Source organism: Symphalangus syndactylus, chromosome 11 (genome assembly GCF_028878055.3).
Source record: "Symphalangus syndactylus isolate Jambi chromosome 11, NHGRI_mSymSyn1-v2.1_pri, whole genome shotgun sequence".
In the NCBI taxonomy this organism is placed as follows: domain Eukaryota; kingdom Metazoa; phylum Chordata; class Mammalia; order Primates; family Hylobatidae; genus Symphalangus; species Symphalangus syndactylus.
Genome location: NC_072433.2, coordinates 27033731 through 27059455, shown reverse-complemented (window position 1 = coordinate 27059455; position 25725 = coordinate 27033731). Strand labels below are relative to the sequence as shown.

General features: G+C 46.4%; 1 protein-coding gene and 1 pseudogene across 6 annotated transcripts in view; one reads left to right on the top strand and one right to left on the bottom strand.

Moving 5' to 3' along the window:
* Positions 1-21144, top strand: part of LOC129493341 (ras-related C3 botulinum toxin substrate 1-like) — a 29134-nt pseudogene extending 7990 nt beyond the window's left edge.
* Positions 17165-25725, bottom strand: part of DYNC1LI2 (dynein cytoplasmic 1 light intermediate chain 2) — a 32846-nt gene continuing 24285 nt past the window's right edge. For 4 of the 6 annotated variants that reach the window (XM_055299387.2, XM_055299390.2, XM_055299389.2 and 1 more), the window contains 3 exons: positions 25529-25646; positions 23622-23738; positions 17165-20089 (listed from right to left, as the gene is read on the bottom strand). In XM_055299387.2, the coding sequence (XP_055155362.1) occupies positions 19989-20089; positions 23622-23738; positions 25529-25646 (336 nt within the window). In that variant the 3' untranslated portion in view covers positions 17165-19988. Of the gene's footprint in view, positions 20090-21153; positions 23264-23621; positions 23739-25528; positions 25647-25725 lie in introns of those variants that run through there. The other 2 variants (XM_063611767.1, XM_063611768.1) reach the window with 1 other exon arrangement.

The window sequence follows — 25725 nt, the reverse complement described above, 5'->3', positions numbered from 1 at the left end:
AGCGTCTTTCTCACCCCAGGCAGTGCTTAGGCACTAGAAAGTTCCTTATCATTGACCCTTTTCTCTACACAGTCAGCACCTATCTGTTCAGAACATGCTCACGTTTAGCATCTTTAGGTAGGGGCTAGTCCCCGGGATACCTTGGCTCACCTGGATCAGGTTTGTCCCTCAGTGTCTCATTTAGTCCTGGGCTTGTGGGCAACTATCTCCAAGTCTGGAGACCACTAACTGTACCCTCCTTCTACACACACACACACACACACACTCTCACAGTCTGACTTCCCTGAGCATCAGGACTCATGGAGAGTCCTAACCTCAAAAGCATTGGTCTAGACTGGGTGCAGTGGCTCATGCCTATAATCCCAATTCTTTGCAGGGCTAAGACGGGAGGATCACTTGAGGCCAGGAGTTCAAGACCAGCCTGGGCAACATAGCAAGACCCTATTTTTAGGAAAAGAAAGAAAAGGAGAAAAAAAAAAAGCATTGGTCTTACAAAGACCTTAGATTCTAAATTTTATGAAGGGCTAGGAGCAAAACACCTTCCCAAACTGTGGTCTCTGCGTATTCTGTGTCTCGAGCCAGTGCCTAATCATGGGGAGGAGAGACGGGTTTGCACTTCATTTCGTCTCTTACTGAGGCCCCTCCTCAGTGCATCCTTACAAATGTGGGAGAATGGGGATAGCTTGTCCTGTAACTTCTGTTAAGCAATAGATTTGATCTACTACGTTTCATACACTCAGTAATTAGCAGAAGCCCAGCCGGGCACGGTGGTTCACGCCTGTAATCCCAGCACTTTGGGAGGCCGAGGCGGGCAGAGCATGAGGTCAGGAGTTCGAGACCAGCCTGGCCAACATGATGAAACCCCATCTCTACTAAAAATACAAAAATTAGCCAGGCGTGGTGGCATGCGCCTATAGTCCCAACTACTCGGGAGGCTGAGGCAGGAGAATTGCTTGAACCCAGGAGGTGGAGGTTGCAGCGAGCCGAGAATGGACCACTGCACTCCAGCCTGGGTGACAGAGCAAAACTCTGTATTGAAAAAAAAAAAAACTAGCAGGAGCCCTTAAAGGTAGAAACCTCAAACAGAAAATTATATAGACAGGGACAGTAAGCAGAAGATTTCAAGCATAAGGTATATAGTAGGAAGACTGATTAAGTTTATCGTTAACAATTATCAATGTTAAAAGCATGAACCAAAAACACAAGAACATTTTTAATTTAGTGCTTCAAGACTAACAACTTGGTATGAAATGATTCTATTTCTTTTTTTTTTTTGAGACAGAGTTTCACTCTTGTTGCCCAGGCTGGAGTGCAATGGTGCGATCTCGGCTCACACAACCTCCGCCTCCCGGGTTCAAGTGATTCTCCTGACTCAGCCTATGGAGTAGCTGGGATTACAGGCATGTGCCACCACGCCCAGCTAATTTTGTATTTTTAGAAGAGACGGGGTTTCTCCATGTTGGTCAGGCTGGTATGGAACTCCCAACCTCATGGTGATCCGCCTGCCTCGGCCTCCCAAAGTGCTGGGATTACAGGCATGAGCCACCGCGCCTGGCAAATGATTCTATTTCTAAAAGGCCTTTTAAAGAAAGGTACCAGGCTGGGTGCAGTGCCTTATGCATGTAAATCCCAGCACTTTGGGAGGCTGAGACAGGCAGATCACTTGAATTCAGGAGCTCGAGACCACCCTGGGCAACATGGTGAAACCCCATCTTCACAAAAAATACAAAAATTAGCCAATCATGTTAAGTGTGCACCTATAATCCCAGCTCCTCGGGGGACTGAGGGGGGAGGATCGGATCCGTTGAGTGTAGAAGGTCGAGGCTGCAGTGAGCCATGATCCGCCCACTGTACTCCAGCCTGGGCAACACAGCAAGATCCTGTCTCAAAAAATAAATTTAAAAATTTAAAAATAAAGGTGCCAGTAATAAGTCTTGATGTCTGAAGGATTAGACTCAAAGATGTAAAAATAAAAACCCATTGTTTTGTGTTTGAAAGGAGCCGATGTCCCTGTCCCTCTCCTTGGTGGCAGGGCCCTGACCAGACTCCTCCAGCAATGTTCCCACATGCCTGGAGGGAGGGGCCAGAGTCTGGGCGAGTTCCAGGGAGGAGTGGTTCAGGGGTGAGAGTTAACTGCTGCTTCTGAAGGAACTTGTCCCTTCAGCCGGAAAAATGCTCTCCGAGTCTCTAAAAATAGTGCTCGCTGGGATTTTCCAGTTTGACATTCCTTTGGTTACAATGACCAAAGACAAACCAAGCCAGTCCACCCTGGGCCCCTAACCAGAGCCTCCGGGGAATCCCAGCTTCTGCGGGACCCCAGTTTGTGGTTCCTGCTGCTTCCAAAATGTAATGATTTGGGGAGAATTCACCTGCTCAGCAGCTGCCTCACTTCTCCCTGGCTGCCCTCCACCTTCTCTCTCCATGGCAGAGGAAGGGCATGGGTTTCTGGGGAAGAAGGCCGAGAGTGTGACCATAAGGAAATGTGGGACCTGCCTTCACTTACCCTCCAGGACTGGTGTCCATGCTGGGCCTGGCTAAACTAGCCATGTGAATCCCAGGGAGCTGCTGAGGTAACCAGGAGGCAACAGACACCTCGCCAGGCATTTGCAGCTGCCCCACCCCCGGGGGCCAGGCACTGGGCCACATCCTGGGGCTTCACGGCTGTTACAGAAGAACTGCGGTGGGAGGGAGTTATAAACCAAGAGTATCTGAGACAAGTCTCAATCAGTTCAGAAGTTTATTTTGCCAAAGTTGAGGATCTGCCCAGGAGACAGGTTCTCTAAAGATGATTTTGAGGACTTCATTATTTAATAATTTTTTTTTTTTTTTTTTGAGATGGAGTCTCGCTCTGTCGCCCAGGCTGGAGTGCAGTGGCGCAATCTCGGCTCACTGCAAGCTCCGCCTCCCGGGTTCACGCCATTCTCCTGCCTCAGCCTCTCCGAGTAGCAGGGACTACAGGCGCCCGCCACCACGCCCGGCTAATTTTTTGTATTTTTAGTAGAGATGGGGTTTCACCTATTTAATAATTTTTTGAGATGGACTCTCACTGTCAGCAAGGCCAGAGGGCAACCTCGGCTCACTGTAACCTCCGCCTCCTGGGTTCAAGTGATTCTCCTGCCTCAGCCTCTTGAGTAGCTGGGATTACAGGCGCCTGCCACTGGCCAACATGGTGAAACCCTGTCTCTACTAAAAATACAAAAATTAGCCAAGTGGGGTGGCATACACCTTTAATCCTAGCCACTCAGGAGGTTGAGGCAGGCGAATCGCTTGAACCTGGGAGGAGAAGATTGCAGTGAGCCGAGATCCAGATCGTGCCACTGCACTACAGCCTGGGCGACACAGCGAGACTCTGTCTCAAAAAAAAAAGGCCCTGGGAATTCAGAAAGAAGTGAGTGGTCTGGGTTCTTTCGCAGATATGGGCAGGGTTGAGAAGGTATGTGAAGGGCAGGGGCAGGGACAGAGGGACAGGAAGGTTGGGAACTGATTCTGAAGACGCCTGCAGTCCGGGGAGCCATGAGAGTTGCATTTTGCTCCTTAAGCAGGGGACTGACGTGATCAGATTTGGACAAAAACAAAAAGTACTAAAGAATAATTCAAAGCCTTATCTCCCGGTGTCAAATGGGTAGTAGAGACACTGTTGCCGTGAATAATGTATAGAGCCCTTTTAAAAGGAAAAAGGTCTCAGGGACCCCAAGAGAGCATCTGCAGACATCCAGGGCTCCCCAGACCCATTTGGGGAAACCCTGGAGCAGCCAGAATTGCCCCAAGAGTTCAAGCAGCCAGGTTCAATAGCCCTTGAGCAAAGCCTCAAAGGTCAGACTGACCTCAGGTGAGCTATCAGAGTGGGCAGGAAAGCACAATCGGAGGACACAGCAAGGGCAGAGGCCAGGACGCTGGGAGGCTGGGAGGCTGGGGGAGGAGGAGTGAAAGGGTAGCTGGAAAAACACTCTGATTTTATTTTTATTTTTTAATTTTTGATATGGCGTCTTACTCTCTTGTCTAGGCTGGAGTGCAGTGGCACAGTCTTGGCTCACTGCAACCTCAGCCTCCCTGGTTCAAGCAATTCTCCTGCCCAGCCTCCCGAGTAGCTGGGATTACAGGCGCCCGTCACCATGCCTGGCTAATTTTTGTATTTTTAGTAGAGATGGGGTTTCACCATGTTGGCCAGGCTGGTCTTGAACTCCTGACCTCAAGTGATCCATCTGCCTCGGCCTCCCAAAATGCTGGGATTACAGGCGTGAGCCACTGCACTCAGCCAGGAACACAGTAAAGTAGTGAGGTTGGAGAGGTGTTAGGGGCCACTGTGAAAGGCCTGAGTATCATACCACTACTTTGGCTCTTAGTATGCACATATGGGCAGACATGAAGGTTAATTAATTAAATGTATTTATTTGAAAACAATCTCAAAATTACAAAAAAAAAGGGTAAGTATAGTATAATGTTTTTCCCTGAATCATTTGAGAGTACGTTACCAACCTAACAGCCCATCATCCTCAAATACTTTAGTATTTTCTACAAAGAAGGACATTCTCTGCTTTTACCAGAATATGCATTAAAATCAGGAATTTTATTTATTTTATTATTTTTTGAGACCAAGTCTTGCTCTGTCGCCCAGGCTGGAGTGCAGTGGCGTGATCTTGGATCACTGCAACCTCTGCCTCCTGAATTCAAGCAATTCTCATGCCTCAGCCTCCTGGGTAGCTGGGACTACAGGTGCACACCACCACACCCGACTAATTTTTGTATTTTTAGTAGAGACAAGGTTTCACCATGTTGGCAAGGCTCATCTCAAACTCCTGATCTCAACTGATCTGCCTGTCTTGGCCTCCCAAAGTGGGATTACAGGCATAAGCCACCACACCTGGCCAGGAAATTATTCTTGATACATTATGACCATCTAACCCTCACATTCCAATCAAGTTTTGCCACATGTCCCTATAATGTCTCTGTAGAAAAATGAAGCCATTAAGGATTATGTGTTGCTCTTCTTTTTGTCATGTCACCAGTTTCCTTCAGACTGGAACAGTTCCTCAGACCCTCCTTGTCTTTTATGACCTTAACACCTTCAAAGATGTAATGCAGCCAAGTTATTTTGTACCATGTCCCTCAATCTGGGTTTCTCTGATGTTTCTTTGTGATTAGATCCTGGTTATACATTTTTGGCAGAAATCCCCCAGCAGCAACACTGTGTTCTCTGTTCAGCCTATCAGGGGCACGTGACTGCTATGTGTCCCATTATTAATGATGTTCACTTCCATCAGGTGATTGAGCTTCTGGCCGCCAGGCTTCTCCTGTAATACACTTTTTCCCCCTTGTAATGAATAAATCTGACACTTCGTGCATCAAAATAAATACTGATAGTAATGGATTATAACCCAATGAATAAATCATGTAAATTTGAAGTTTTGATGAGGAATGGAATGCTGTTTAACACTGAACTTTCTTTTTTTTTTTGAGATGGAGTCTTTCTCTGTCCCCCAGGCTGGAGTGCAGTGGCGCGATCTCGGCTCACTGCAAGCTCCACCTCCCGGGTTCACGCCATTCTCCTGCCTCAGCCTCCCGAGTAGCTGGGACTACAGGCGCCCGCCAACACGCCCGGCTAATTTTTTGTATTTTTAGTAGAGACGGGGTTTCACCGTGTTAGCCAGGATGGTCTCGATCTCCTGACCTCGTGATCCGCCCGCCTCGGCCTTCCAAAGCGCTGGGATTACAGGCTTGAGCCACTGCGCCCGGCCCCACACTGAACTTTCAGTTTACTAATTTATTTATATAGCCTCATGACTTCCTATTTTATTCAATGGGTTATAATCCGTTATGATCTTTTTTTTCTTTTTTTGGTGTTCAAATTGTCCCTGGCCAGTGGGCTTCTCTCAGTCTCTCTCGAGGAGCCAGGGTCTTGGCTGGGTGCAGTGGCTCACGTCTGTAATGCTAACACTTTGGGAGGCTGAGGTGGGCGAATCACTTGAGGTCAGGAGTTCGAAACCAGCCTAGCCAACATGGTGAAACCCCGTCTCTACTAAAAATAAATTTAAAAAAAATTAGCCAGACATAGTGGCGGACGCCTGTAATCCCAGCTACTTGGGAGGCTGAGGCAGGACAATCACTTGAACCTGGGAGGCAGAGGTTGCAGTGAGCTGAGATTGCACCACTGCACTCCAGCCTGGGCAATAGAGTGAGACTCTGTCTCAAAAATAAATAAATAATAAAAATTGGCCAGGCACAGTGGTTCATGCCTGTACCCTAGCACTTTGGGAGGCCAAGGTGGGCAGATCACCTGAGGTCAAGAGTTTGAGACCAGCCTGGCCAACGTGGTGAAACTACATCTACTAAAAATACAAAAATATAAAAATTAGTTGGGTGTGGTGGCAGGCACCTGTAATCCCAGCTACTCAGGAAGCTGAGGCAGGAGAATCGCTTGAACCCGGAAGGCAGAGGTTGCAGTGAGCCAAGATCATGTCATTGCACTCCAGCCTGGGTGACAAGAGCAAAACTCCATCTCAAAAATAAATAAAATCCACACAGTGAAACCCTGTCTACTAAAAATACAAAAAATTAGCCAGGTTTGGTGGTGGGCGCCTGTAATCCTAGCTACTTGGGAGGGTGAGGCAGGAGAATCGCTTGAACCTGGGAGGCAGAGGTTGTAGCAAGCCAAGATCGCACCACTGCACACCAGCCGGGGTGACAGTGGGAGACTCTGTCTCAAAAAAATAAAATTAAATTAAAATTGAAAAAAGACAGGTCTTGCTGTTGCCCAGGTTGGAGTGCAGTGGCAACTCACAGGCACCATCATAGCTCACTGCAGCCTCAAACTTCTGGTCTCAAGAAATCCTCCCACATCAGCCTCCTGAGTAGCAGAGACTAAAGGCATGCACTACCATGCCTGGCTCCTTTTTAAAAATTTTTTTTCATTTTTTTCATGCCTTTATGCATACAGCTCCTGTCTTTTGACAGGTGTCTATGGTTCTTTGAGCCCTTTCTTACTTTCTGGCACAGATGTTCCAGGCTCATCTTACACTTTCCCTATCTCAGCCCCAGAATCTGCCATTTCCCCGAGAAACCCCAGGTTTTTTATTATCATTTTTTTTTTCTTGCTTCCTCATCCTCTGCCTCTCAGCCCCTTCTCTCTCTCTCTCTCTCTCTCTCTCTTTCTTTAGAGATGGAGTCTCGCTCTGTCACCCAGGCTGGAGTGCAGTGGTGCAATCTTAGTTTACAACCTCTGCCTCCCGGGTTCAAGCAATTCTCTTGCCTCAGCCTCCCAAGTGGCTGGGACTACAGGCACACGCCACTACGCCTGGCTAGTTTTTGTATTTTTAGTAGAGATAGGGTTTCACCATGCTGGCCAGGCTGGTTTTGAACTCCTGACCTTGTGATCTGCCCGCCTCGGCCTCCCAAAATGCTGGGATTAACAGGCGTGAGCCACCACAGCTGGCCCTATTTATTTCTGAGATGGAGTCTTGCTTTGTGGCCCAGGCTGGAGTGCAGTGGTGCAATCTCAGCTCACTGCAACCTCCACCTCCCAGGTTCGAGTGATTCTTCTGCCTCAATTTCCTGAGTAGCTGGGATTACAGGTGCATACCACCACGCCCAGCTAATTTTTGTATTTTTGGTAGAGACGGGGTTTCACATGTTGGCCAGGCTGGTCTCGAACTCCCGACCTCAGGTGATCGACCCGCCTCGGCCTCCCAAAGTGTTGGGATTACAGGCGTGAGCCACCGTGCCTGGCCTATTTATTTACTTACTTATTGAGATAGAGTCTCGCTCTGTTGCCCAGGCTTGAGTGCAGTGGCACAGTCTCGGCTCACTGCAACCTCTGCCTTCCAGGGTTTAAGCAATTCTCCTGCCTCACCCTCCCAAGAAGCTGAGACTACAGGTGTGTGCCATCCTGCTGGCCAATTTTTGTATTTTTTGTAGAGACAGAGTTTCTCCATGTTGGCCAGGCTGGTCTCAAACTCCTGGCCTCAAGCGATCTGCCCACCTCAGCCTCCCAAAGTGCTTGGATCACAGGCATGAGCCGCTGTGCCCGGCCCCCAATTTATTTTATGAGAGAATGGTATTTAGAAACCAAGATCATGGCATAAGGTGTGCTCATTGCTATTGGGCTGTTGCTGCTCCCAGGCCTTCTCCGGGCAAAAAGCTAAGGGATATATGTGTGCAAACACATATACATCTACAGGGTCTTACTCTGTCACCCAGGCTGGAGTGCAGTGGCCCAGTCATGGCTCACCGCAGCCTTGGCTTCCCAGGCTCCAGCAATACCCCAGCCTCAGCCTCAAGACTAGCTGGGATTACAGGTGCATGCCACCACGCCTGGCTTATTTTTATATTTTTTGTAGAGATGGGGTTTCACCATGTTGTCCAGGCTGGTCTTGAACTCCCAGGCTCAAGCAATGCACCCAACTTGGCCTCCCAAAATGCCGGACTTTACAGGAATGAGCCTCTGCGCCTGGCCATTTGAAAATTTGTATGCATGAGTGTATTGAAGACCATGGGCTGGGTATGGTGGCTCACGCCTGTAATCCTAACACTTTGGGAGGCCAAGGAGGCAGGATTGCTTGAGCCTGGGAGTTCAAGACCAGTCTGAACAATACGGTGAAACCCCATCTCTACAAAAAAATACAAAAACTAGCTGGGTGTGGTGGTACACACCTATAGTCCCGGCTACTCAGGAAGCTGAGGCAGAAGGACTGCTTGAGCCTGCGAGGCAGAGTTTGTGGTGAGCTGTGATCATGCCACTGTACTCCAGCCTGGGCAACAGAGTGACACCCTGCCTCAAAAAACAAAAAACAAGAACAAACAAAAACAAAAAAAAAGCAAAAAACAAAAAACCCAAAACCATAAGTTCACACTGATACCTCCAATTCCAATCCAATGCCATATACATTTAACTTATTTGACCAATGCCTGTATGCAGCCCCTCTTCCATCACCTCTATCCCTGCACAGATGCCCTCCTTATCACATGACCCTGCCCTGGGCCACCCCACTCAGACACCCCATGCCTGCTCTACTCCTTGTAGATGCCCTCATCTACCCCAGCTGATACCCTCTCCTCTCCACTGGGGGAGTCTACCCGTGGGTTTGCTCTCAGTCACTCGGTCTCTGACACTCTGCACTCCTGCCCCATCCCCAAATAAATATACCCTCTCCACCCTGCTTGGGCTAATACTCTATGCCAGGCCATTCATCCATTCTTACTCATGGGGACACTCTCCACCCTGCTCAGGTTCCAAATCCTCCTTTGGGTCTCCACAATTCCCCACTCCACCCCCAGGCAGATACCTGCCATGCTCTGCCCACCTAAAGGCTTCAGGGCTTAATTGTTGGGGGAGAAGAGCTTGACAAAGATTTTGGTTTTTATTTTGAGCAGAGAGAAGCTGACTGTGGCATTAAAGACATCAGTTAGCTTGTCTGTTGTTCCCAGAATACCAGCCCGGTAGGGGGAGGGCCTACCTTGTTCACCTCCTTGTCACTCGCATTTTGAGTGTCACCAACCCATGCCCACAGTTCCCTGGAAGATGGCTATGGTTATTGAGCAGAGGCAGGGAGAAGGCCCCAAGAGGCCACATACCTCAAACACGTGTTTGGATGCCCACACATGCAGATGGCAGAAAGCTGCCTTGCCCAAGAAATCAGGCAGTTGCCAGGTGATGGAATTTATGGTGTGCTGAAAGCTTGTCTGCCCTAAAATAGCTCTCTTGCTCAGTCTCAACTAGCAATTTATTTCTTCAGATTTAAGACATGGTGTTTAGGACTGCCTGGGCTACCAGCTAACTAGCTAGGGAAAGGTATGCAGATTGGGTAGAGGAAGGCTGCAAGACAGCAGCAATATTTTCTTTTTTTTTTTTTTTTTTGAGACGGAGTCTCGCTGTCGCCCAGGCTGGAGTGCAGTGGCGCGATATCGGCTCACTGCAAGCTCTGCCTCCCGGGTTCAAGTGATTCTCCTGCCTCAGCCTCCCAAGTAGCTGGGACTACAGGCGCCCGCCACCGCGCCCAGCTAATTTTTTTGTATTTTTAGTAGAGACGGGGTTTCACCGTGGTCTCGATCTCCTGGTTTCTAAAGCCTTTTCAAGAACTGAGGCCTGTGTGTCACACAATTTATTCAGGGCTGGTTCTGTTTGGGGACACTGTCTGCAAGCCAGACACTGTGCTAGGCACACATCCAGCATCCCTATGAGGGAGATGAAGATCTCCTCACTGGATGCTGAGATTCACAGAGGTTGACTGACTTCTCCATGACTACACAACTGTGAAGTTCTGGGGCCACGACTCAAACCCAAGTCAACCTGAAACAAGTTCCCAGCTGAGATAACCCAGGTGTCGGGCCTGGGGCTATGGATTACAGTTTCTCTTTTATGTCAGAGCAGTTCTGATTCGGCTCAATGCCAGAAATATTTACAGTTCCAAGTGTGGGGAGAGCCATCTGGTAGAGTGGCTGGTTTGAGGCTGTTCTTGATGATGATTCCTATGAGGACTCAGCACCAGCAGCAGGTGATGTTTGCTGAACTCCCCTTTGTGACTAGGACTGCACTATCCATGGGCATCAGGGAGAAACCTGCTCCTAGGGGGAAAAAACTCCCAGCATTGTCCTAGTTGTGACAAATCCACCAATTCACAAGTGCTTATTTCCTCTGGGGCAGGGATTGTGAGGGGGAAGAGAAGGTGGGGCAGGAGAGATAAAACAGAGGCTGAAAGGTACTATCACCAGAGTCTAAATTCCAAGGCTCATAAAAACGTGGACCTTTATCAAGCCTCAGAAACCTGGCATGTGAATGTTCTCAAAGGGCATTCTGTGGGACCTGGAAGATGCCCACAGTCAAAGACGTGTCAGACCTACCAGTCACCCACAGAACAAATCAAAACCAAAATCTGTCTAATCCAGTGGTTATCAGACTGGGAAAGGGATGGGGGAAGAAAGGATGAGGAGGGCTGGTCGATGGGTATAAAGTGACAATTAGGAGGAGTAAGTTCTGGTATTCTATCACATAGTAGGATGACTATGGTTAACAGTAAGGTATTGGGCCGGGCGCAGTGGCTCACACCTGTAATCCCAACACTTTGGGAGGCCCAGACAGGTGGATCGCTTGAGTTCAGGAATTTGGGACCACCCTGGACAACATAGTGAACCTCATCTCTACAAAAAATACAAAAATTAGCCAGGCATGGTGACATGCACCTGTAGTCCCAGTTACTTGGGAGGTAAGGTGGAAGGATCACTTGAGCCCAGGTTAAGGCTGCAGTGAGCCATGACTGCACCACTGCACTCCAGCTTGGGTGGCAGAGCGAGACAGTCTCAACATAAATAAAATAAAATAAAATATACCTTCTTGACACCCACATATTTTCTATATACAAAGCTTAAACAGTGACAGTGTTGTTTCCTATATACTCCGAAGTTTAATTCCAGGCTAGCATTTGTTAGATGTTTGAATAGGTAAAAAACAGATTCACAAACTGTGCCAAGTATTTTAAATATCAAGGGCAGATGTTAACAGGCCACAAGTTGCACCCCCACTCTTTAAAATAAATTATTGCCTTAAAAAGGCACATAAATTGTTGAACTCTTCCCAAAACAAAAACTTACATGCTTCACACTGGGTTTGCCTTTTCTAGCAGAACTTTAAATAGTTCTTTTTTTTTTTTTTTTTTTTTTTTTTTGAGACAGAGTCTCGCTCTGTCGCCCAGGCTGGAGTTCAGTGGCGCGATCTCGGCTCACTGCAAGCTCCGCCTCCCGGGTTCACGCCATTCTCCTGCCTCAGCCTCTCCGAGTAGCTGGGACTACAGGCGCCCGCCACCACGCCCGGCTAATTTTTTATATTTTTAGTAGAGACGGGTTTCACCGTGGTCTCGATCTCCTGACCTCGTGATCCGCCCGCCTCGGCCTCCCAAAGTGCTGGGATTACAAGCGTGAGCCACCGCGCCCGGCCTAATAGTTCTTTAAAGATCCTGCTTGGGTGAGATTTGTGGGGAGGCAGAGCAGGGAGGATGGAGGAGCTTGATGATCACTTAGGAATGTCAGTTAATTCAGTTCTACGCAAGAAATAAGTTTGTTACAGAACATTACACATGAAAATATCTTGTCATTAAATGAATTTTTACATAGGAATTTCTTTTTTCTATTTTTTTAAGACGAAGTTCACTCTTGTTGCCCAGACTGGAGTGCAGCGGCTCAATCGGCCCACTGCAACCTCCGCCTCCTGGATTCAAGCAATTATCCTGCCTCAGCCTCCTGAGTAGCTGGGATTACAGGCGCACGTCACCATGACCGGCTAATTTTTGTATATTTAGTAGAGACAGTTTCACCATGTTGGTCAGGCTGGTCTCGAACTCCTGACAACCTCATGATCCACCCACCTCGGCCTCCCAAAGTGCTGGGATTACAGGCATGAGCCACCACGCCTGGCCAATTTTTTGTATTTTTAGTAGAGATGGGGTTTCATGATGTTGGCCAGGCTGCTGTCAAACTCTTGACCTCAGATGATCCACCACCCATTGGCCTCCCAAAGTGCTAGGATTACAGGCATGAGCCACCATGCCCGGCCAGGAATTTTTTTTTTTGAGACAGTGAGTCCCACTCCGTAACCCAGGCTGGAGTGCAGTGGCACAATCTCAGCTCACTACAACCTCCACCTCCTGGGTTCAAGTGATTCTCCTGCCTCAGCCTCCCCAGTAGCGGGGATTACAGGCACCCGCCACCATGCCCAGGTAATTTTTGTACTTTTAGTAGAGACGGGGTTTCGCCATGTTGGCCAAGCTGGCCCTGAACTGCTGATCTCAGGTGATCCACCCCCTCGGCCTCCCAAAGTGCTGGGATTACAGGTGTGAGCCACCACGCCAGCCAAATTTTCACATAGTAATTTCGTAACAAGGTTAGAAACATTTGAAAGGTTAGGCTTGTCCCATCTGAAATACTGCCCAAGGTTGGGGAAAGGAGTTCTTGACCTACACAGAATCCACCCCCAATTCCTGGCCTCAAACCCCTGCTGTCTCCTCTCCTTTCAGGCTGTGAGAGTCCCTCAGTGTCAAGCCCAGGGAGACACTTTTGGCCGTCTCACTGTGAGCCAGCATGGTGTGTTCATCTCCAGTGGGAGTTTCAGCCGCTTCCTTCCTCTGGCTCTCACCACCACTGCTACTGGCCTGTCATCTGTTTCCTGGTCAGAACACACCATCTCTGCCTTGTCAATACAGATGGCATCAAGACAGCACTTGGCATCCTTTCGGCTATCTGCAAGCCTTGCAGGGTAAGGAATACAATACTAAATACCTCAGAACTCTGTTGTGGCATCCTGTAGGAGCAGCACCAGGCATCATCACAGTGAACGGTCACAGGATATCCATCCCTCTACGCTCTGTTCTCTTTAGAGATGGTATTTACACTACAAACTGAAATGCCACAACCAAAAAGGGTAGGGGCTAAGAATGAGGTTGCTGGATCAGTGTTACTTAGAGATGACATCCTAGAGATGTTTTCAGGGTCATCAATCACACCGAAGACCTACCATATGCCACGCACGTGTGTACCTCCTCTAATGTCCACAATGACTAGAAAGAAATTTTATCCCCGTTACAAAGATGGAAGAGGAGGCCTAAGAGGGGTGAAGTTCCCCAATTTTGGTTGTTTTCGTTTTGCTTCTTGATCAATTTCTCATCCATCTGAACTGCACTTGCTTGCTTCATATGTCACCAGAGAATGAACTAGGACTGGAACCCATCAGTGCCCATGCCCTCCCCAACATTCCAACTGCCTCCCTCCACAGGTTGCTCCCAATCCAGAGGTGGCAGAAGAGGAATTCCAGAGAGGTTAGTGGTGTGTGTGAGGGCCCCTAAGGCAGGTCTAGAGGCAGTCCAGCCTGCCAGCCTCACAGGCACACCTAGGAACATTTGCACTGGTGAAAGTCTGTCTCAGAGCCTGCCAAGGGCTCCTGCCATAGGCAACACCTAAAGCTCTTCATACCTTAAGAGAAAGGAAATTCCAAGATAGGAGTGGCAGACACCTCAATTTGCATTTCCCAGAAAGATACCTGCGACTGCAGACCCTTCTCCCTTTGTAGAGAATATTGGGTACTTTATCTGCCATTTCTCTCCACCTAGCAAGAGTGACTCTTCCATCCATCATGGCAAGGGGAAAAGGTTGAACAGCAGCACACAGCTGCTTATGACCACAGATGAAAACACTCTTGATTGATACATCTTCCCCATCTGCTTTATTATTTATTTTTTTGAGATGCAGTCTCACTGTCACCCAGGCTGGAGTGCAGTGATGCAATCTCGGCTCACTGCAACCTCCGCCTCCCAGGTTCAAGTGATGCTCCTGTCTCAGCCTCCTGAGTGACTGGGACTACAGGCTTGTGCCACCATGCCTGGTTAATTTTTGTATTTTTAGTACAGATGGGGTTTTACCATGTTGGCCAGGCTGGTCTCGAACTCCTGACCTCGTGATCTGCCCACTTCGGCTTCCCAAAGTGCTGGGATTACAGATATAAGCCACCGTGTGCGGACCCCCAACTGCTTTAAATGAGCACAGAGTATCAGCATACCACCATGATTAGTTGAAACTCAGAAGCTAGACTGCCTGGGTTCAAATTCTGGGACCTTAGTAGCTACTTACCTTATCCATGTCTTAATTTCCTCATCTGGAAACGAAGATGGACATCAGCACAGTTGTTGTGAAGTTTAAATCAGTTTGTATAAACCACCTAGAAGAGTGACTGGTGGCTGGGCGCCATGGTTCACACCTGTAATCCTTGCACTCTGGAAGGCGGAGGCGGAGGCGGAGGCGGGTGGATCACCTGACGTCAGGAGTTCCAGACCAGTCTGGCCAATATAGTGAAACCTCGTCTCTACTAAAAATACAAAAATTAGCCAGGCGTAGTGGCGTACGTCTTTAGTCCCAGCTACTCAGGAGGCTGAGGCAGGGAGAATCGCTTGAACCCAGGAGGCAGAGGTTGCAGCGAGCCGAGATTGTGCCACTGCAGTCCAGCCTGGGCAACAGAGTGAGACTGCATCTCAAAAACAAAATAAAATAAAATAAAAATAAAATAATTAAAAATAGAAGAGTGACTGGTATACAGCAATCTCTAATGTAAGCATTTACTATTACAGTGTTAATACCCATATTATCAAATAAAATAATCCTCAACACATTTATTCACCAAACTTCCTAACTTAATTTTAAGACAAAATGTAACAATGAATTAATAATCTGTACAAGTGCTGACAGGCACGCAAACTGGTATGACCTCTATGGAAGGGATTTTGGTAATATCTAACAACCACAGACGCGCATTTACCTTTCGAGTAGGTAGGCCCACTGCTAAGAATTTACCCTGAAGACACATCTCCAAAATAAAACACAAGATATGCAGAAGGTTACTCACTGCAGCATTAGATGTAATAATACAAGACTGCAAACATCCTAAATGCCCATCTGCAGGAGACTGGATGAATCAACAAGGTACATTATACAATTGAATAGGATGTAGCCATAAACAAGAATAAAGATGCCGGGCGCAGTGGCTCACGCTTGTAATCCCAGCACTTTGGGAGGCCGAGGCAGGCGGATCACGAGGTCAGGAGATCGAGACCACGGTGAAACCCCATCTCTACTAAAAAAAAAAAAAAAAAATTAGCCGGGCATGGTGGCGGGCGCCTGTAGTCCCAGCTACTCGGAGAGGCTGAGGCAGGAGAATGGCGTGAACCCAAGAGGCGGAGCTTGCAGTGAGCCGAGATTGCGCCACTGCACTCCAGCCTGGGCGACAGAGCAAGACTCCATCTCAAAAAAAAAAAAAAAAAAAAAAACCAGAATAAACATCTCCATGAACTAATATAAACCAACTTACAGGCAATGTTAAAAAAGTAGATATGATGTGTCCACTCAAAAGGCCTGCAAGTAATAGCACTCAGTAAAATTAAGTATGCCTATCGTTCAGATCTTGGTTTCCAAAAACCAATCTCCCACTAAAAGAAACCAGGGCTCTAGCCAGGCATGATGGCTCACATCTATAATCCCAGCACTTTGGGAGGCAGAGGAGGGTGGATCACCTGAGGTTGGGAGTTCGAGACCAGCCTGGCCAACATGGCGAAACCCATCTCTACTAAAAATATAAAACTTAGCCAGGCGTGGTGGCACACGCCTGTAATCCCAGCTACTCAGGAGGCTGAGGCAGGAGCATCGCTTGAATTCGGGAGGTGGAGGTTACAGTGAGCTGAGATTGCACCATTGCACTCCAGCCTGGGCAACAGAGCGAGACTGTCTCAAAAAAAAGAAAGAAAGAAAAGAAAGAAAAGAAAAGAAAAGAAAAGAAAAGAAAGAAAGAAAGAAAGAAAGAAAGAAAGAAAGAAAGAAAGAAAGAAAGAAAGAAAGAAAGAAAGAAAGAAAAAAAAAAAAAAAAAAAAAAAAAAGAAACCAGGAACCAGGACTCCTTGGAAAAACGGCTGATTCCAGGTCAAAGTCAGGGAAAATGCAAGGTGAGCCTGGAACACCTTTTTGTGCCAGAAAGTAAGAAAATGCTCAGAGATTAAGGGGAGCATATCAAAAGGACATAGTTATATCTGTTAAGAGTATAGTATCCAGAATAGATAAATAACTCTTACAACCCAGTGATAAAAAGTCAAATAGGCTGGGTGCAGTGACTCATGTGTATAATCCCAGCACTTTGGGAAGCTGAGACACAAAGCAAGACCCTCAAAACAAACACAAAAAACACAAAAGGCAAATAACCTAATTTTAAAATGAGCAAAGAATCTGAATAGACATTTCTCCAAAGATATATAAATGGCCAATACACACATCAAAAGATGCTCCTTAACATCGTTAGTCACTGAGATACCTACCACCTTCATATTCATGAGGATGGTTGTAATTTTTATAAACCAAAAAAAAACAGGCTAGGTGTGGCGGCTCACACCTATAACTCCAGCACTTTGGGAGGCCAAGGCAGGAGAACCACTGGAGGCCAGGAGTTCAAGACCAGCCTTGACAATCCCCATCTCTAAAAAATAAGATAAAATAAATATGGCTTTACAATGTTATTCTTTCCAGAATTTCTGACAATTTCAAGTGAGAGAGGTAAACATTTTTAGTTATGTGATCAGATACCCCGTATGATTAGCAGAAAATTCAATGTATCTCCAGTGGGATGATTTACCATAAAGCAAGCCACCAAAACTTGTAAGCAGTCTGGATTCGTGTTTATTGAAGCCAGTAATTAGAGACATCTTTTTTTCCCAGGACTAGAAAGCAAGGTTCCACATGACTGCATACTGCACCCGGACAGAGCCACACCCCTGGACTAAGGCTGGTGGGGGATAATCTGCAGTCTTAATTTTAAGTTAGAAACACCAATAAATTTAGTATACAGACGACAGTGAACTTTCACTTACAGCATTAACATTGTTAAGGTCATGATGTACAGAGCAGTCACTTTCAACTTTGTTAAATTAATAAAACATGACAATGTCTTCAGTTTAAATACCGATTTTAAAATGCCAATCAAAAAAAAGTGCAAACAAAATAACAATCTAGCAGCATATCTGTTGCATTTTTAGGAAAGACCAATTCTTGGCCGTTATCTCAGCCACATATTCAAAGTTGGGCTTTTCTCTGATTTTTTTATTTTAAAGACAAACAGCAGATGTAACCATTATAATGTGCATAAATAGTCATAAAATTGTCTTTAACAGTCTACCATACAAGTGTACTCTGCAAATAAAATGAATTTTACTTTAAAAACTAAAGGCTGTTTAATATTTGGCCTTTGGTTCCAATGCTTGAAAATCCCAAAATAACAAAACTCATCTCCCTTCCTCCCATCTCCCAAAAAGAACCCTGCAGCTCCCCAAAGTTGGTAGACTTTGGCAACCACTGAGTACATGACACTATGTATCAGCTTCTTCTGATACTAGGAGCTTCCACTTGTCATGAGTAAATAAAAGTGGTCTCCAAGAAACCTTCCTTCACAAGACATGTCTTAGCATTTCATCAGTTTTAGTATATTTTATATTGACACAAAAAGTGCTTATCAGTTCAAATGATAAAAAATAAAGACAAATTAAAATTTTGCATTAAAATTTAAAATTATACCACATCCCTCTTCGGCATGTGCCTTTCCAGGAATTCTTGTTTCTGAGGTCAGTCATTTTACTCCCAGGGACTAAGCGACCCCACCTTTAGTGAGGCCACAAGCTGTTTGGCATCTATTGGTCACTACACCACAATTATCATTCTACAGTCAGTTTACTGTCATCACCTAGACAACCTGGTAATTGGAAGCCACAATACATTTGTTTTTTAAAAAACTGAATTAAAAAAGGAAAAAAATAGTATATCTCAACAATAAAACTGGCACAAGAAACGTTTCTATTAGAAAGGCAAGTTGATACTCAGCTTTCTCCTTAACAGTGTTCAGACCTTTACGAAAGCAATTCAAGAAAGTCTTCAAAGAGTCTTGACACAACATAGGATATTAAGTTATCCCCAGTACTACATTAGTGGTCAGTCAAATCTGGTATGTAAAAGTAATGACATTAGGGAAGTTATGCTTAGACACAGTACAACAAACATTCATATAAAAAAAGTAAACTCCACATGGTGAACTGTGGTTTTTTCCCTTGGTTTGACAACATTTTATACATTAAATTCATGGTAGTGTTTGCATTTAAATGCTGTCATATATAAAATTAAAAGTGCAATTTCAAATCCACAGAAGTCATTTCCAGAATGGTGGTATAACATGACAATGTGCATGAATTTGCCCTAGGTGGGGAGACACCTGAAACTCTTATTTCCATAAGAAAAAAAATGCTACATTTTATGAAAACATCTAACAAGAGAAATGTATCATTTCCATTTTCTGTATAAAACATTCACACTTATCTGTCCATCTCATAGCACTGATCAGACCAGGAAGCTAGGAAAAGACCCTTTTGCATCAGTGGAACTCCTTGAAGCTTTCCACAAATCATAAGGCAGGGCTTGGTACGAGCCAATTAACCAGAGTGCAATTACATTAAAAACCTCCCCCAAACTTTCCGTGGCACATTGCATTATGGTAAAACCGAGGTTGATCACCTATTTTCTATTAGTTACGCCAGCCTATGGTAGTAAAAACAAAAAATTTAATTTAAAAAACAAAGCAGGAGCTATTTAGACAACAAAATTCAAAGTAAACTAATTTTGTTAACTGCTGACTTTGAAGACATCCCACAGTGACTGTCTGCCCCACAACACATATCCGTGGAGCCCAGTACCTCTCACGAGGACATAGCCTGGGCCAAGCACACGGGTCCTGGGCAGCTGCCATCGTTCCCACCCCTGGGTCAGCTCCGCCTGACTCAGGCACCCCCACAATTAGTACATCTTTCATAAGTTAAAGATGCATTCAAAATAAGCCTAATTCCCATTTTGCTTAGTGTTTTGTTTGGAAATGCTTCTAACAATGATTCTTCAACTTTTACTGAATGCACAGTATTTACTGACACTGCTCATGTCCTCCTCCTTCCACCTCCCTCAACATTCAGCTTCCCCACCATCACTTGTCTCATTACTCCTTCTCGTCTTTCTTTCATGGACTTTCTGCTACTTAATCTGCTTCCCAAGAACAAGTGAATTTACTAACATGAAACTGGTCAGACTAACCATCATCTTACCAATGATTTTTTGGTCTCATTTGCTCCACCCTGATAGAAAGTGGGCCCTCTTTCTTTCACTCTACCTTCCCCTCCACAAGAAGCCCAGATGTGCTTGCCTCCCACAAAAGAGCCACATGCCCCAGAGTCCAAGGGTTATCCTTAACAAAGGGTCTGACATGTAACCTTCCTAAATGTGCATTTCACACTCGGACAAGCCAATGAAGTTTTTTTTTTTTTTTTTTAAAGTTCATCTCCCCTGCCCCAAAAAACTGATAGCATGTGCCATATCAGAAAAATCCTGGTCTTAGCAGATCAATATACATAGTTATTTGGTCATTCGACATATGCACTTTTTAAGGAGGTTCAGGCTTCATTTTCTGTTGAAGAGTTTGTTACCATAGAGTCTGGCTTTCGAGTCATTCTATCCAGTTCTTCCTGAACATTTGACAACACAGTCTTTTGCCCTGGAAAAAAAGCAAAAAAGCAAAGTAATGATGTGAGAAGAGGAAACAATTTTTTTTAAAGGAGCATTTAAAATTATACGCCTTCTATAATCACTTGATGACAGTAACCTTAATAAGGATGAGGAAAGCCTTTTTCTACTGCAGTGGAGAGGAGACCCCAACTCAGCACATCCTAATCCCAAAAGTCACAGGCCAGTGCTTCCTCCAACTCCAAGGGAGTGACTTTGACTGCTCCCTGGCGGGGGGTGCCTGTGTGCCAAATACAAGAACCTTTCTGCTGTTTCTCTGCAGTTTTCCTCAGCTTTGGGTGGTGGCCGCTGCCGGGCATCGGCTTCCAGTCCGCAAAGGGCGAGGCGGTGTGGACAGCGGCCCGGCACCCAGCGCCCCACCGCCCGCCTGTCCGCCGCACCCCGAGCCCGCCGCTTCCTATCTCAGCGCCCTGCCGCCGCCACCACGGCCCAGCGAGTGGCCCTGATGCCGGCCATCAAGTGTGTGGTGGTGGGAGATGGAGCTGTAGGTAAAATTTGCCTACTGATCAGTTACACAACCAATGCATTTCCTGGAGAATATATTCCTACTGTCTTTGACAATTATTCTGCCAATGTTATGGTAGATGGAAAACCGGTGAATCTGGAATTATGGGATACAGCTGGACAAGATTATGACAGATTACGCCCCCTAACCTATCCGCAAACAGATGTGTTCTTAATTTGCTTTTCCCTTGTGAGTCCTGCATCATTTGAAAATGTCCGTGCAAAGTGGTATCCTGAGGTGCAGCACCACTGTCCCAACACTCCCATCATCCTAGTGGGAACTAAACTTGATCTTAGGATGATAAAGACATGATCGAGAAACTGAAGGAGAAGAAGCTGACTCCCATCACCTATCCATGTCAGCAGGGTCTAGCCATGGCTAAGGAGATTGGTGCTGTAAAATACCTGGAGTGCTCGGCGCTCACACAGCGAGGCCTCAAGACAGTGTTTGACGAAGTGATCCGAGCAGTCCTCTGCCCACCTCCCGTGAAGAAGAGGAAGAGAAAATGCCTGCTGTTGTAAATGTCTGAGCCCCTCGTTCTTGGTCCTGTCCCTTGGAACCTTTGTACGCTTTGCTCAAAAAAAAAAAAACGGTGGAGCCTTCGCACTCAATGCCAACTTTCTGTTACAGATTAATTTTTTCCATAAAACCATTTTTTGAACCAATCAGTAATTTTAAGGTTTTGTTTGTTCTAAATGTAAGAGTTCAGACTCACATTCTACTAAAATTTAGCCCTAAAATGGGAAAAAAAAAAAAAAGAACCTTTCTGAAAACCCTCTCACCACCCAACCCTGACCCCTGTGCACTCTCACCATCTTCCTAGAGGTAGTACCTGAATTTCAGCAACGCAGGAAACTATTTTCTTTGCCCCAGATAGGTGTTTTTGTTTATAACATTCTAGACTGACTCAAATGGATAGCCTGAAAACATTATGTTTCAATAAGAATAAGAGGCCGGGCGCGGTGGCTCACGCCTGTAATCCCAGCACTTTGGGAGGCCGAGGTGGGCGGATCATGAGGTCAGGAGATTGAGACCATCCTGGCTAACACAGTGAAACCCCGTCTCTACTAAAAATACAAAAAATTATCAGGGCGTGGTGGTGGGCGCCTGTAGTCCCAGCTACTCGGGAGCCTGAAGGGGGAGAATGGCCTGGACCCGGGAGGCGGAGCTTGCAGAGAGCCGAGATCGCGCCACTGCACTCCAGCCTGGGTTACAGAGCAAGACTCCGTCTCAAAAAAAATAAAAATAAAAAAATAAGATAGTTCAGTCCTGCACAAAGTCTGTACTTGTGTTTTTCTGCTGTCAGATGCTAACAGGCCTAGAAACAGACACCTATTTCCCAGAAGGGAATACTACCAGCCCAGAGGCTGGGCCGCTAGACCAGACTCCGAGTTTCTTAGAACATGGGAGCCACTGGAGGCCCAGGCTGCCCCAAGTGATTTCCTGAGGGTCTCCTCTACCCTGAAGACATCAATTAGGGAAAACAATGTATAAACATACCTTATAGCCAATGGAAAATGGAAAGCAAAGACCCCTTAAAATGTCCTCCAGCTTCTTGGGAAAATGTGTAATTCCCAAGGAAAATATGTTTTGTTTTGTTTCAGAGATCTCCAAGACATAGACCTGCCCTACCTGCTTACATGGAAGGACAGGTGGGTGGCTGCCACAGAGGTGTGTATGTGACAAGTAGGGAGCTTCAGGGAGGAGGAGGCCCTGACTCTGCAGTGAGACAGTGAGGGTTCACAGCAAAATTAGGGGCAGTGGAGTAAACAAAAATCCTTACAAAGCGTCACAGAAAAAAAAAAATAGAACAAATAAAACATCACTGGTTCAGAACAACTAAGGCTTTAGAATAATTTTAAAAAATTAAAAGTAGGCCAGGTGCACTAATCCCAGCACTTTGGGAGGCCAAGGCAGGTGGATCACCTGAGGTCAGGAGTTCGAGAACAGCCTGGCCAACATGGCGAAAAACCGTTTCTACTAAAAATACAAAAAAATTAGCCAGATGTGGTGGCACGTGCCTGTAGTCCCAGCTACTCAGGAGGCTGAGGCAAGAGAATTGCTTGAACCCGGGTGGCGGAGGTTGGTAGTGAGCTGAGATCATGCCACTGTACTCCAGCCTGGGCGACAGAGCAAGACTCCATCTCTATTTAAAAAAAAAAAAAATGTCAGCTGCGGGCGGTGGCTCGCAGCACTTTGGGAGGCTGAAGTGGGCGGATCACAAGGTCAGGAGTTCGAGACCTGCCTGGCCAATATGGTGAAACCCCATCTCTACTATAAACACAAAAATTAGCTGGGCGTGGTGGTGCATGCCTGTAGTCCCAGCTACTCAGGAGGCTGAAGCAGGAGAATCACTTGAACCCGGGAGGCAGAGGTTGCAGTGAGCCGAGATCACACCACTGTACTCTAGCCGGGGCAACAGAGTGAGATGATGTCTCAAAAAAAAAAAAAAAAGAAAGAAAAAGAAACCATCTCTACCAAAAATACAAAAAATTAGCTGGGCATGGTGGCAGGCGCCTGTAATCCCAGCTACTCGGGAGGCTGAGGCAGGAGAATCGCTTGAACCTGGGAGGCGGAGGTTGCAGTGAGGTGAGATCACGCCATTGCACTCCAGCCTGGGCAACGAGAGCAAAACTCCATCTTGGAAAAAGAAAAAAAAAAAAAGTCACTGGTACACCCTCCATGGACCATGACTTCTACTGGAGAGGTTCTACAACAGGGCCACATATGTAATTTAGGCTATACCTCAACTCACCCAACACCCAGTTCCCGAGAACCCAAATGTACACAAATCCTACTCTCAACGTGCCAAGGAAACCTGCATGGTAGCAAGGCAATCCCACTGAAAGCACGGCACACTGCTCAATAGGAAATGAAGACCTGCTTCCTTGCTTGGCTATTCAGGACACTGCAGGGTCTGCAGGGCAGGTGTCTGTCTCTCCATCCTTGCAGCACTACTCAACCACAAGAGTCACAGGTCTCCAGGGCCCTTCTGTACCTGACTTCTTGGCTGTGCTCTGCACCCCACCAGCACCAGGACTTCCAGGAGAGCCTGTCTTTTTACTCAACAGACTGTTGAAGAAGCTGGCCAACACCCCTTCACTTGCTGCATTATCTAAGGAAAATTAAAGGAAAAAAAAGCATCATATAAACTGGAAGACTTACACAAAATTAAACACCGTAGTTCTCAGCTTGGCATTAGCCAGTTGTGGCTATCAGCTTCCTAGGATTTTGATAACATTCATTCGCTATGATGCCTTTACACTGCTACTGCTAAGGCTACTTAGCATGATTACTAAGCGGAACCATGTTTACATTTCCCACTTGTTTGGGGGCAGAATAGATAACCTGTGCTCCACACCACCTCCCCGTCCATGAGACAGTGTTTTTCAAAGTTGCATGAGCACTTAACATTGCAAACCTGCTGTGAAAAGCTCACATCCTGAATAGAAGACACCCATCAAACATGCAAGCATTAAATAAAACTGTTTTTTAATGATTTTACTGCAGGCAGTATCTGTGAGTATCACTAAGTTACTGGGACAAAAGCTACTTAATCTGAAAAGTAATTGAGCTTGACAAGAGAAGTGAAGGGGGAAAAATCCGCACAATTCATAGATAGTCATCATATAAACATAATGAGAAACAAAAGCTACAGATTCAAAATACACATTTTAAAGTGACTCCCTCAGCCAGGTGTGGTGGCTCACGCCTGTAATCCCATCACTTGGGGAGACCATGGGCGTAGGACTGCTTGAGGCTAGGAGCTTGAGATCAGCCTCGGCAACATAAGTGAGACCCCCTACCTCTATAAAAAATATTTTTGTTTGTGTTTTTTTGAGATGGAGTCTTGCTCTGTCACCCAGGCTGGAGTGCAATGGCACAATCTCGGCTCACTGCAACCTCCACCTCCCGGGTTCAAGCTGTTCTCTTGGCTCTGCCTCCCGAGTAGCTGGGATTACCAGTGTCCACCATCACACCTGGCTAATTTTTGTATTTTTAGTACAGAGAGGGTTTCACCATGTTGGCCAGGCTGGTCTCAAACTCCTGACCTCAAGTGATCTACCCGCCTCAGCCTCCCAAAGTGCTGAGATTACAGGATTATAGGCTTGAGTCACCACACCTGGCCTTTTTTTTTTTTTTTTTTTTTTTTAAACAGTCTCTCACTCTGTCACCCTGGCTGGAGTGTGGTGGCATAATCACAGTTCAACTGCAGCCTCTATGCCCTGGGCTCAAGCAATCCTGCTGCTTCATCCACTTGAGTAGCTGGGACTAGAGGCAAGCACCATCATGCCCAGCTAATTTTTCAATTTTCTGTAGAGGCGAGGTCTCACTATGTTGCCCAGGCTAGTCTCGAACTCTTTAGCTCAAGCGATCCTCCCACCTTGGCCTCCCAGAGTACTAGGATTATAGGCAAGAGCCACTGCATCTGGCCTACAATAAAAATTAAAAAAATTAGCTGGGCATGGTGGCACACGCCTATAGTCGCAGCTACTCCGGAGTTGACATGGGAGGATCACTTGAACCCAGGAGTTTGAGGCTGCAGTGCACTATGATTGCATCACTGTGCCACAGGCTGGGTGACAGAGTGAGACCCTGTCTCTAAAAAAATAAAGTTACTATTTTGCATTCCTCTCTGAAAGAATGCACAGGGCCTAAGCGAGGTCTCACACAGAGCCAGGTGCATGGGCTACCAATTCTAACAAAGGAACAGGCCCTGGTCTCTGCCTACATTGGACCTTCTTCCTCTGGAATGGGGTAAATGGAAAGTAGCCCTTATCGGGGAAGAGAATATCCTGGCTTCCATGAGTCTCCACCTTATAGATTCAGCCACCCAGCCCCTGCAGGGCTCAGGTCTAAAACTAAACTACTCTCCAAAGAGACATACGTTTGAGGAATACATACTTTTGATGTTTGGGTCCGGCTTTTTTACTGACGTGCCTGGGGAGGAGCTAGGCACACTGGCTGGCCCTCCCCGACCCTGGGTCCTTGGAGAGCCAGAGGGTCCTCTTGCAGGAGATTCCTAAGTCCAAAAGCAGCTAAGGTCACACACAGGCATAACAATAACAAAAAATACATATGCCACAAATGGAGACATGCTT